Source organism: Mus musculus, chromosome 18 (genome assembly GCF_000001635.26).
Source record: "Mus musculus strain C57BL/6J chromosome 18, GRCm38.p6 C57BL/6J".
In the NCBI taxonomy this organism is placed as follows: domain Eukaryota; kingdom Metazoa; phylum Chordata; class Mammalia; order Rodentia; family Muridae; genus Mus; species Mus musculus.
Window position 1 is genome coordinate 23,883,724 of NC_000084.6, and position 11,245 is coordinate 23,894,968.

The window sequence follows — 11,245 nt, forward strand, 5'->3', positions numbered from 1 at the left end:
AGTTCAAAGTGCAGCACACCCGGCCATCTTAAATACTTCCCTGGGGTCTCGGTGATGTTACAACATAGCTGGCAGCCTTGACGGTCCCAGAGAAATAAATATGCTTGTCATCAAGACCTATTCTGCCTCACCTGGGGGATGTGCATTCGCCAGTTACTTGGGAGGAGTTGGGTAGAGGCAGAGACTGGGACTGAAACACACAGAGCGCTTCACCTTGAGCAAATGGGCAGTAAAAGTTGTATGAAGACCTGTGTTCTGAGGATGGTTAAGCGAGAAAACAATTTTTCCCATCCCTGAGAGCCCTACAGCCATCTTAATTTTATTACAGACAGACTTCTCTGTAGGTAGGACCTGCCACTAATTAAGTGTACAGGGGAAGACCCGGCTTTGTGCTGGGCAGGGTGGAACAGGCAGGAGTGACAAGAAGACAAAGTGAATCCAGGGCTATCCTGGGCTACATGAGACCCTGTTTTGTTTTGTTTTGTTTTGTTTTGTTTTGTTTTGAAAAATGGAAACCAGGCTCGGTGTCATGTGCCTTTAATCCTAGAACCTGGAAGGCTGAGGCAGGTAGATCTCTGTGGGTTCAAGGCCAGTCTGGTCTACGTAGCAAGTTCCAGGCCAGCCAGGGCTTCATAGTGAGACCCAGTCTCAAAAAGGCAGCACAACAATAAAAGGGAAAGAGAGGAGAGGGGAAGGAAGAGGAAGAGAAAAAGGGAAGAAGAGAGGAGTGTGGAGGACTGCGGAGACCAGGCAATAGGGTCAGGAAGGACACTATGACCAAGAGTTGACAGGCAGGATACAGAAACACTGCTGAGTCAGCACAGTCTGTATGTGCAGGAGGGAGAGCCTGGCCCGAGTGAGGTGGAAGTGAGAGACCTACTGAAGCTTCCCCTTCTACAGAGCTGGGTTGGGGGAGACAAGAGGCCAGGGCTGGGTGTCCAGCTTCTCCTTACCCTAGGTCAAAGCTGGTGAAGTATTTGGCACTCTGCCCTGGAGGCCTGTGGGTGCTCAGAGGGAACTATGGAGAGTCACATGTGCTAGTGTCCCCACAGAGCGTTAGTGAGCTGCCAGAAAGTTCATGTTCTTATTCCAGCCAAAGGCAGATGTTTGTTCCACGCGTGCCTTAAAGTGCTAGCATAGAAACTCCCGTTGGCTAAAGGAGCTGTCCCGTGCTTGGGAACTTCCGTCGGTGCAGGAAACCGTGCCGTGCTTGGGAACTCCCCACCATTGCGTTCTTTTCTCTCAAATTGTTTTTGGTAACTTCTTTCTTGGTTACTAGAAGCTCAAAATGTGGATTTGGAAACCTTGGGACTCTGCCCAGTTAATTCCCGGGGCCATGATGATCTCATCAAATGTGGCTCTCCGAGTGGAGGCTGGTTTGTAGTGTGCCTGGGACCACTGTAGATGTACTGAGGTACACCTCGGTTGCGGTGGCTGTCTCTAAAGCTTGCTTGAGATGACATCAGATGAGCACACCACATGAGACTGCGTGTGTGTGGCAGCCATCTGTGCTGGCGGGTGCTAGCAGGAGCAAGGCCAGCAGGCGTGCTTAGATCTTCCCAGCAGTGCCCTCGTGGCAGGAAGGAAACCTTCCTCAAAGCCAGAAGTGATCCCAAGAGAGAGGAGACACGGTGTTGGAATGTGGCCTGGTGAATTGTGTGACACCATTGAATTGCTGGATAGGCAGGTGAGCCTGGGGCAGGAACTTTCCTGTCCTCCAGGGAGGAGCTTGAGGAGGCCCTTCCTAGAAGTCTACACTCGGTTTCTTTCTGCTATTCCAGTCCCCCGCACACTAGTGTACCTTGCCACCTACAATTCTTGTACTGTGAGCAGATGGCCCAGGAACACTCGTGCATAAAGCGCCATCAGTGAGTGAGGCCAAATGGGTTGCCTAGACCCTGACTAAGATGCCTGGAGTCTGAGCTGACGCCTGGGCCTTTGTGTTTTATGGGTAGTTCTTTAGCAGTTGCTTTAGTTCTCGTGAGGATCTTATCAAGTACATATTGTCCTGTTTTCTAGATAAAGGGGAAGAGAGAAAAGAGCTTCGGCACTTTGTAAGCAACTGGAGTCTGAATCCCGGGCTCTCTCTCCCTTTTCTATTTGGGGAGGGGTGGAGGAGGGGGCATTGGTACTGAAGATTAAACTCAGTCTTGTGCATGCTGGGAACAGGCTCTACCACTGTGCAGCACCTTAGCTCTACCACTGTGCAGCAGTGCAGCAGGGAGCAGGCTCTACCACTGAGCAGCACCTTAGCCCTTGGATCATCATCAAGCGAAGAGAAATGTGTTAAGGAAGAGAGACGTGGACATGGGCATACCCACTTAACCATCCCACGGCCAGAAAGAGAGTTAGAGGAGCCAAGTATTGCCCAGCAGGGACACAGACTTCAACTCTGTGTGTTGCTGAAGCTGTGTCTTCGCATGCAGTCCCTGGCTTAGTGTTTCTACTTCAGGATACATTACATTGTAACTCTGTGTCTGGAAAATTCCCAGGAGCTATCAGGCTATGAGATATCAGGAAGAGATTCCCATGGGGAATAAGGCATTTGATATGCAGTATACCAGTTCTTGCTGCATGTGGGATAAGACCCAAGACGAAGGTTTCTAGGCCTCATTTCTACAGTAAGAAAGGGAAGATGTGTGTACAGACACCATGCTGGATGGGTGTGTGCCATGCTGTGCACAAGTATGTGTGTGCACACTGGCCCACTCTCCAGTCTACTTCCCTGCTGAAGGTCAAGGAGTCATCCAAGAAACCTTGGAGTCTTCAAGCATCTGCCTTTATCTCTGAGGAGCATGGGTCCTGCTCCCGTGGCAGCTGCCCTAAAGCATAGCCAGCACTAGAAGGAGTGGGTCTAAGAAAGAGGCTGCCTACCCTTTAGGGCTTCCCTCTGGAAACACATGCTCAGTGGCCTCGGTGTCGTTACACGCTCCCACCCGCAACCCTCAGATCCTCCTTTGTCCCAGTGTTGTGTCCTATGTCCAGGTCATTCCCACCCCTGAGTGTTGGGCAGGTCGGTGCTCCTGTGTGGGTCTGAAGAGTATGGAGTCCAGGAAGAAATACCTCTATTTTGCTTAAGGCTCGTAGCGTGAGGATGTGTAAGCACCTGAGATGGCAGAGGTGTCTGGCTTTCCCAGAGGGGGAAGATGGGCTGAGGAATCAAAGGCTAGATTGCATGTGTGCTCTTCCACTAAGCTGTCTGAGCATTGCTTGACTTCCCAGGAGGAGTATCGACTGGGGGATCTTCCATTTTTCTTTTTGCTGGTAACTGGTCACTGCCTCCTCGAGTCAAGCAACCCCAGAATATGATGTGTAGATGTAAAACTCCAGCGTAGAGCAGTGAATCAGGTCATTCAGCTTTAAAATGTAGAAGCCTAGTGGAAGTTTCGAGAACTGGTCACCAGGAATACAGTGCCTCTTTACTATCCTCAGTATATTTCTCCTTATGTAACTTGGGCCACAGGTATCTTGGCTTAATCACTGGCTGCCTGCCTACCAGCTTGCTGAGGTATGCCAGCTAGCAGAGGTATGCCAGCTGATAAACAGTTGCTCATTTCCTGAGGTACTGTCATGGAAGCTACAGTTAAAATGAACTTAAGACTGACTTTCTCCTCAGCACTTTTTTGAGACAGTCTGTTTCTGTCACTGGGGCATCTGTGCACTCCACTGGCCTTGAAATTCTACTTATCCAGAGATAGATACAGCTACTACCTCAGAGGAACTCACGGGCCTAAGGAGGGAGACAGCCAGGGACTCAGCTGACTGGAAAATGTGGCAGATTGTGATAAATGTGACAACGGAGACATAAATAACTTGTGTGGGACACACACTGCCTGGAGATCCCAGCAGACGTCACTACAAAGATGGCATTTGGGTTGGAGGTTGAGCTGTGACTAGGGGACATTAGCAGTTACAGAACCAAGATGGGAGGGAAAAGAGCAGCCAGCTGTGGCTGGCACCAAATGGGGGCAGGAGGCTAAGTGTCCCCCCGTTTAGGGATCAGGAACATCAGCTTCTGGTGACCTCTGACCTCATTTTTCATCCATTGTGGCCAAGCTCAGCCTTTGACACTCTCTCCCAACCTGCCTCTTTCTGATGGGTAGAGTAAAAGTAAAGAAGAGTAGCATTGCTCACAGCTGAGCACTTAGAGAAGTACAGGGGCTACCATAGAATTGTTAGTGTTCATCTGCTGATACACCAGTATACTAGTCCTGTGTTCAGCGTAGGTTTTACCGGGCTGTGGCTGGGGAGCCTGTAGTGACATTGTGAGTGTTCTAAGCATTAGCAAAGCAGCTAAACAGGCATGTTTGCTATTTATACCAACCAGTATTGCCCAGTAAGCATGTCCTGAAGATCAACAGTCTCCATGGGTGTGCGTCATCACCAGCAGTTTCCCCTGGCTAACACATCAGCCTGGGGGCGGGGGCGGGAGGGGGGGGGCTACTTTCTCCAGCTACAAACTGCAGAGCCACCTTCTTCCTCAACCTGGACCTGAGGAGAGGAGCCCTGACTAGTGGTGAGGAACAAGGACCTGCAGCTTGTTCCTGGCTCTGTGCTTAATGGAGTCTGGTCCTCCTGCTTTCAGGCCTTGATTAAAACTCTGTTATCCCACAGTAAACTCCCAGCGGTGATGAGATTCTCTGTAAAACACAAAGCACACCCCATGCCTGTGGCCACACGTAAGAACAATTATGTTAGAAAAGTATGCTTCAAGCAGCTGAGGGCATAGTATGAAAGGCAGCATGGCAGACTGAGAGCTTAGGATGAGTAAGTTAGCATCCCCATCATGGTGGGGTGAGGGGACCGACTAGAGCGTGGCTGCACAGTAAGCTGGGTAGTAGTTGCCAGCACAATATACACAGAAGCAAGAAAGAAAGATGGAAGCTTCGCCAGAGGAACAGGAGCCATTAATACCGAAGCAGGGTTAGGCAGAGAGGCTTCCAGAAGTATCTTTTCATGTGGGGAATGAACCCTGGACTCTCCCACATTCCTCTACAGCAGAGGACTCCTGCTCTGACTGAGGCCAGCACCTGCTGCTCTGTGACCTCCCACACTGCCAGTTCCCCCTGTTTGCCACTGTTGGCCAAGGCTCTGACTCCTTAAGCTGAGAAGGCTATACTACTCCACATGTCAAACAGCAGGCAAAGCACCTGCCAGAAGATGCTGCCAAAAAAGCAGCCACAGCAAAGCCCTGGGGCCTGACGTGTGAGTGAGCATCAGAGGAACACAAGAGAAAGCAGGATATCTGCCCATACCTGCCAAAGATGGGACAGTTCTAGGAGGTGGCAGTGGTATGGTCATAGGCATAGTCAGGACTCACATTTACCAAATCATGTGGCCATTGACCAAGAGCCAATAAAGTGCAATGCTAGAATCAGTCTCAGGTCTTCCATTTGATGTCGCTTTGTACTTTCAGCTGCTGTAGAAAGGGTAACTGTCTATTAATTGTTTGAACATTTGAAATATATTTCAAAGTATTCTCACACCAAGAAATTACGATCACAGCTCATGTTTATCATACTGACTATGAAATAAACATGAAGCTGGAGCAAGTTACCAGTTTTTAACTTACCTGTTCCTCTGTTAGAGGATATTAATGCAGTGTTGAATTGATCAGTGAAACACACTTTAAACTTGCTACGTGAGTAAAGCAGTTGCACTCTAAGCCCAGAGCTTCACAGGTCACAGATTGCAGAGCTTGGCAGAGAACCCCACAGTCATGCACATAACCTTAACATTATATGGTCTCTGAGGAAACACTGTATAGCCTTGGCTGGTAGTCATCCATTCTGGAATCCGCTTTCTTCCACTTGGCATATGTGGAACATTGTAGTGAATGAGATGCAGTTCAGTTGAACAAGGCTATCTGTCTCAAGAACCTCAGGCTCCAATAGAAAAGGGCTCCAGACATTGAGATTCCAAGTGAGTTTCCTTGGGGGGAGTTGAGAGAGATGGGTGGGGTTGGTTTTGTTTTTGCGATGCTGGGGATCAAACCTTGTGAGCATCCGCTCCCACATACCACAGGCTCCAAGTGAGTCTCACAGATGCAGAAAGCAGATGCAGCACACAGGGAAAGGGTGAAGTCCTGTCTGAATTGGATCTTAGCCTTGGCCCACAGGAAATGGCCAAGTAGGAAGAGAACAGGCTTGGCAGACCCGGAGACAGTATGTCACATGTCCGAATGTGCCAGCATGCATGCAAGACTGCATCTTGAAGTCCTGTGCCATTCCTGAGGGCAGTAACTACTCTCAGTTTGTCTCACCCTTTCTGCTTGGGTGGTAAAGAACTAATTATTCTTTCTGACAAAAGCCGAGGCTGAGACGATGCCTGTGATCTGCTTCACTGAATAAATAGGACAGGTGGAGCCAAGTGAAGGAAAACTGACCCTATCTGCTTCGCAGTCAGGAGCAGAAAGTAAGCAGATAGGGCCCCACATGCCCTAAAGATGTGTGGCAAGGTCCTGGAGCCAGAGCTTCTAACGCAGTGCTGAAGGGGCCTCTTTGCCTACAGCAGCCTGTGAAATGTGTTCTCACCCCTTCCCTTCCCCTCAGAAAGTAACAGGTTGCATCTCTGGTGCCTTCAGTCTGCCTCAGATTGGTGTTAGGTGGCAGAAAGCATCTCCTTCACAAAAAACACTGCCCAGGCATGATGATGACAGCATCAGCAGGAACAGGAAATAGGTCACAAGCAATGCATGATGGGCTGTTGGGGAGGGACAAGCATCCTATGCATCTGCAGAGGCCTGGGGTGCTGTTTGAGGCTTCTCTGTGGTTACTAGGCTGTGGAGTGGCTGTGTCTGGCTTATCATATCGACTCTCACTGAGGAGAGCTAAGTACACAGCTTGTTTTATGAAGATTTCCTGGGAAAACAGTTGGAAGAAGAGATGAGTTCTTAACACTCAGTGCTTGTGCTTTGCAGAGCGGTCCTCCTTGGATGGCCCTGGGATGTGAAGGTATCCCTGTATCCCGGGATGACACCAGGAAGCTGGGAAGCATTTGTGCGTTGTTGAGTTATGCCTGAGGCTGGCGTACTCCAGAACCTGGTGTTTAGGTGATTCTTGCTGATTAGGCCTGACACCCCACAGGGCCTGAAAGTAAACCGGTTTAGCTAAAACTCCTCCCCTATCCCACAGGAGGGCCAAACGGAAGAGCCAGAAGCAGAGGAGCAAGCCCATGACCAGCAGCCCCAGCAGCAGGAGGAGTACTGAACCGTCTCATCAGCTCTTGACACTTCCATCGTGCGTGGGGACTTTGCTTCCAGAGAATTGGAACGTGTGTGGCCTGGAGCGCAGTAGAAACCAGCCGTTCCCAACCTATTCCCATTGACAGTGATCTTGCATCCGCCAGCCATTGCTCTTGGCTCCCACTTCCTCTGCCAAGATGCGTTAGCAGATGGCCATTCTGGTCAGCTCCCTGCCAGGTCATAGGGTCACATACCGTCAACTTCACCTCCTGGCTGCTTAAGACTAGTTCTACTCCCCCCTCATAACTATGTCCCACCCCAACACCATCACCACCACCACCACCACCACCACCCCTTTTTATCCTGGTGTGAAACAATGGTAATTTGATATATGGTATTTATATTGGCATTTTTCAATCCAGTGTCAGTAGCTGTCACGCGCATTTGTGGTGCTTTGATGTTTGCGAGTCTAACCTCCTCTCATAAATTTGGTCAGATAATTAATTGGAACAAAGGGAAACAGATATTTGATATGAAAGCCATATGACAGTAGCTTGTGTCATGGGGAAACAGTTTCTCCCTCTACTCACAACACTAAAGGGAAAAAGGTGGATTCAGAACTATGACTTCAGGGCCCAGCAGTGTTGATAGAGCAGCATATTAGACAAACACACAGTTGTTAGTTTTCAGACATTCGCTCACGGACAATACCATCTCAGCTTTGCCCTTGCTCCGTGTGTCCACTCCTGCCCCCCTCCCCCAGGTTTTCCTGTTATTTTCTTTCTCAGGGTCCTTTCTTTGGTGGGGGTCCACTCCCCGAAAGATGTTGTCATTGGCAATCTGCAGTTGCAAAGGGGGTAGGGTGGTCTCAGAAGGCACGAGGCTTCCTGCCTCTTCCCTCTTCCTCCTTGTAAGAGCTTCAACCCAAGTCCTCCAATTCACATTAAGGAATCCATACTAAAGGGGGACTTGAGGGTGTGTACCCTACAGGCCAGCCTTCCACATCGTGTCAGTGTTGGCTGCCCAGGTTGGAAGCGAAGACTTGATTGATAGCATGGTTTCAAGAGAGAAGTGGGGCCACACACAAAATCACCAATGATTCCGTTACCTTCTGGAGTAAGGACCCCACCCTCTCTGCAGCAAGGGGGCCCTCCTTGTCACTGACATTTGCTAAACCGTGGCAATTCATCAACGGGAAACATTAGTGAATTGAAGGCATTCCTTGTTTTTAACTAATATTTGCACATTTTCTTAGTCTCCTTCCTGATGGTCGCCCGTCCTCCCCTTTTGACGGATGGTATTCTTTCCTAACTCCCTCTGTTTTGTTTAATTTTGGCTTTAGGTTTGCTGTCACTGGTCATATGGCCAGCAAGTGCAGAGAAACAAGAAACAAATGTGCCCACCCCACCTTCCACTTAAAGAAAAAAAATCTCAAAATAAATTTCTGAATTATGCATCATAAAGCTTTGAAATTTCTTTTTTAATTGATGGGATACTAACCTTAAATTCTAGCGTTGGTGCTTTGCACCAAGAGAAAGCTTTCCAAAATTAACCTTCACAGCAGCGTTGTAAGTAACTGAGGTCCATGTGGAAAAGATGGCTTGTATTTTTGAAATGATCACAACACACTGTGCAGAAGTGGACAGATGTTCCATGGCGTTTGGTTCTCCTTCCTTCTCTCTCCTGCTCACTTCTCTGCCGCGCAACACATCTCTCTGAGGCTGGCAAGCCTCGCCCCTCGCAGTGACGTCCTCCCACGCCTGGCGGCCGTAGTGGCTGTGCTCCGGGCAGCATCGGGCTTCATAGGTTCGTTGCTCTCCTGAGCTTTTTTGATTCACTTGCTTTGTTTTCTGTTTTTTTTAATAGCTATTATAAAGAGGTACAATAAGCAGCTATTCACAGACACCTGGGTGGTTCCTATACCTGCCCAGGACATCTTAATAACCCCAGGGCTGGGGACTCCATGGCCACACTCCTGTGAATGGGTATCGGGGAGTTAGGATCTTTCTTCTCCCAATGCCTCTTGCTGGAAGCACTCTATACCTCTCCACCTCCCTGGACTACTAAGCTGGAGACCTACTGGCCACATGTCTGAAAAAATGTTCCCTGGCTAGTGTACTCCATTCTCTTTCCTAGTGGCTCGGGCCAGACTTCATCCATTTAGAGAGAAGCAGTACTTCCTGTTTGTGTGCCCATCTTAAATACCTTGAAAAGTACTATGTCCCAGGTGGTGTCATGGATGCTTTGGGGAATCCTTCGCAGCTATTTCCACCCCTGCCTCTGGGCACCCACCACTCACGGATGGCAGAACCCATTCAGTCTCCTACCTTGCATTCAGGATGCACAGTTCTCTAAGTCCTGGCCAGCCCCAGCTCATCACATTGGGTCCACAGGCATCCCAGCATGGGTCCCTGCGCCTCCCTCTCAAGGAGTTGATTTTTTTTCCCCTCAGTTTCCCCACACCCACTGTTGGCTGGAAGTGCTTCCATTACCACTGTCAGATTGGAAGTGACCGAAGCAGGGGATGAAGAGAAAGCTCACATTCTAAGTAGAGAAGCAGGAAAAATTGTTCAAAAGACAAACACCCTGTTGAACTGAGAGAAGTAAACTCCAGAAGGGAACCAAGATTTCCTCCCTTTCCTGGTGAGTGTTTCCATTATTCCGTTAAGGTTTAATATGCATTCAGATTACTTTTACTGAATAGTACACCATAAAGCTTTTGTTATATATTAAATGTAAACTGAAAGGAATGTAAACATATGTATTGTTAATTATAAATATCGATAAGTAATAGCATAATAGATGAAGAGGTCTTATTCAGATGCTTCATGTCCATTTTACATTACCCATCTACTGTCGCATGGTAGGATAGCTTTTTGTCTCTGAATATGTGAATAACTTGACTTGCGTTGATCTTTTTACATATTTAATAAAAAAACTATACGTTAAAATCTGTCTGGACTTATTCTTACGTTCTTATCTGAGCAGTTATCTTTCCAGTGAGCACTTGTCTGTGTAACAGGATGTGTGTGTGGACTCACAGATCAATCCATACTGTGTTGCTGACTTAGAGGAAAGGGAGGGTTTCTTCATGTGTGTCAATGGATAAGTGTTTTAAAAGGAAGTACAGGTTCTTACTTGAAATCAAATGTAATAACTGTAATACCTTAGAATTTACAGTTGTTACAGTTTTACCAAGTGTCATAGCGAAGGTTACTGCTATGGTGATGAAACACTCTGACCAAAAGCAACTTGGAGAGGAGAGGCTCTGCTTGCTTTACACAGCTTGAGTCATAGTCATTGAGAGAAGCCAAGACAGGAATCAAATAGGGCAGGAACCTGGGGCAGGAGCTGATGCAGAGGCCGTGAGGGATGCTGCTTCCTGGCTAGCTTCACATGGTTGGCCTGCTTTCTTATAGACCTCAGGACCATCAGCGTACAGATGGCACCACCCACAGTGGACTGGGCCCAACCCCATCAATCAATAGTTAGGAAAATGTCCTACAGACTTGCCTACATGAAGCATTTTCTCAATTGAAGTTCCCTTTTTTTCAGATGACTATAGCTTGTGTCAAGTTGGAATGAGAACACTCACTAATACACTAATAATAACTTCCATCAGAAGGACCCAATTGGAATAAGCTCTTTGTGTGCTGTGGTTCTGTCACGCCCATTGTTTGCTGAGTCTCAACAGCAATTTAGCAACATAATCTATAGATAGAATACAGAACCCAGAACTATTGAAATGAATGGAAAAGAAACATACTAAAATTGGCACAGCAGAGAAGGGAGTTCATGAGGCACCAAGGTCAAAATATGTAAGAAACCAATGACAGAGAAAGATGGGAATTCCTCTGACCTCAGCTTACCCGAAGCAAAACAGAGCATGTGTGGGATGGGGGTCAGCAGGGGTCAAGATCACCAAGTGTTGGAGAAAGCAGATGCTGTGCAAATGAACAGTAAGGAACTCTGTGCCCAGAGCCTCAGACCTCAGACCTTCCCAAGCTCTCCGGACAACTTCAGTCCTTAGGAGTGCCTTTCCCTTTCTTAAACTATATAATA

General features: G+C 48.1%; 1 protein-coding gene across 5 annotated transcripts in view; it reads left to right on the plus strand.

Moving 5' to 3' along the window:
* Mapre2 (microtubule-associated protein, RP/EB family, member 2) overlaps positions 1 to 10,138 on the plus strand; it is a 141,529-nt gene extending 131,391 nt beyond the window's left edge. For 3 of the 5 annotated variants that reach the window (NM_001162942.1, NM_001162941.1, NM_153058.4), the window contains one exon: positions 7,134 to 10,138. In NM_001162942.1, coding sequence (NP_001156414.1) covers positions 7,134 to 7,208 — 75 coding nt within the window. In that variant the 3' untranslated portion in view covers positions 7,209 to 10,138. The remainder of the gene's footprint in view (positions 1 to 7,133) is intronic. The other 2 variants (XM_006525744.2, XM_006525745.2) reach the window with 1 other exon arrangement.
* The last annotated feature ends 1,107 nt before the right edge of the window (positions 10,139 to 11,245 follow it).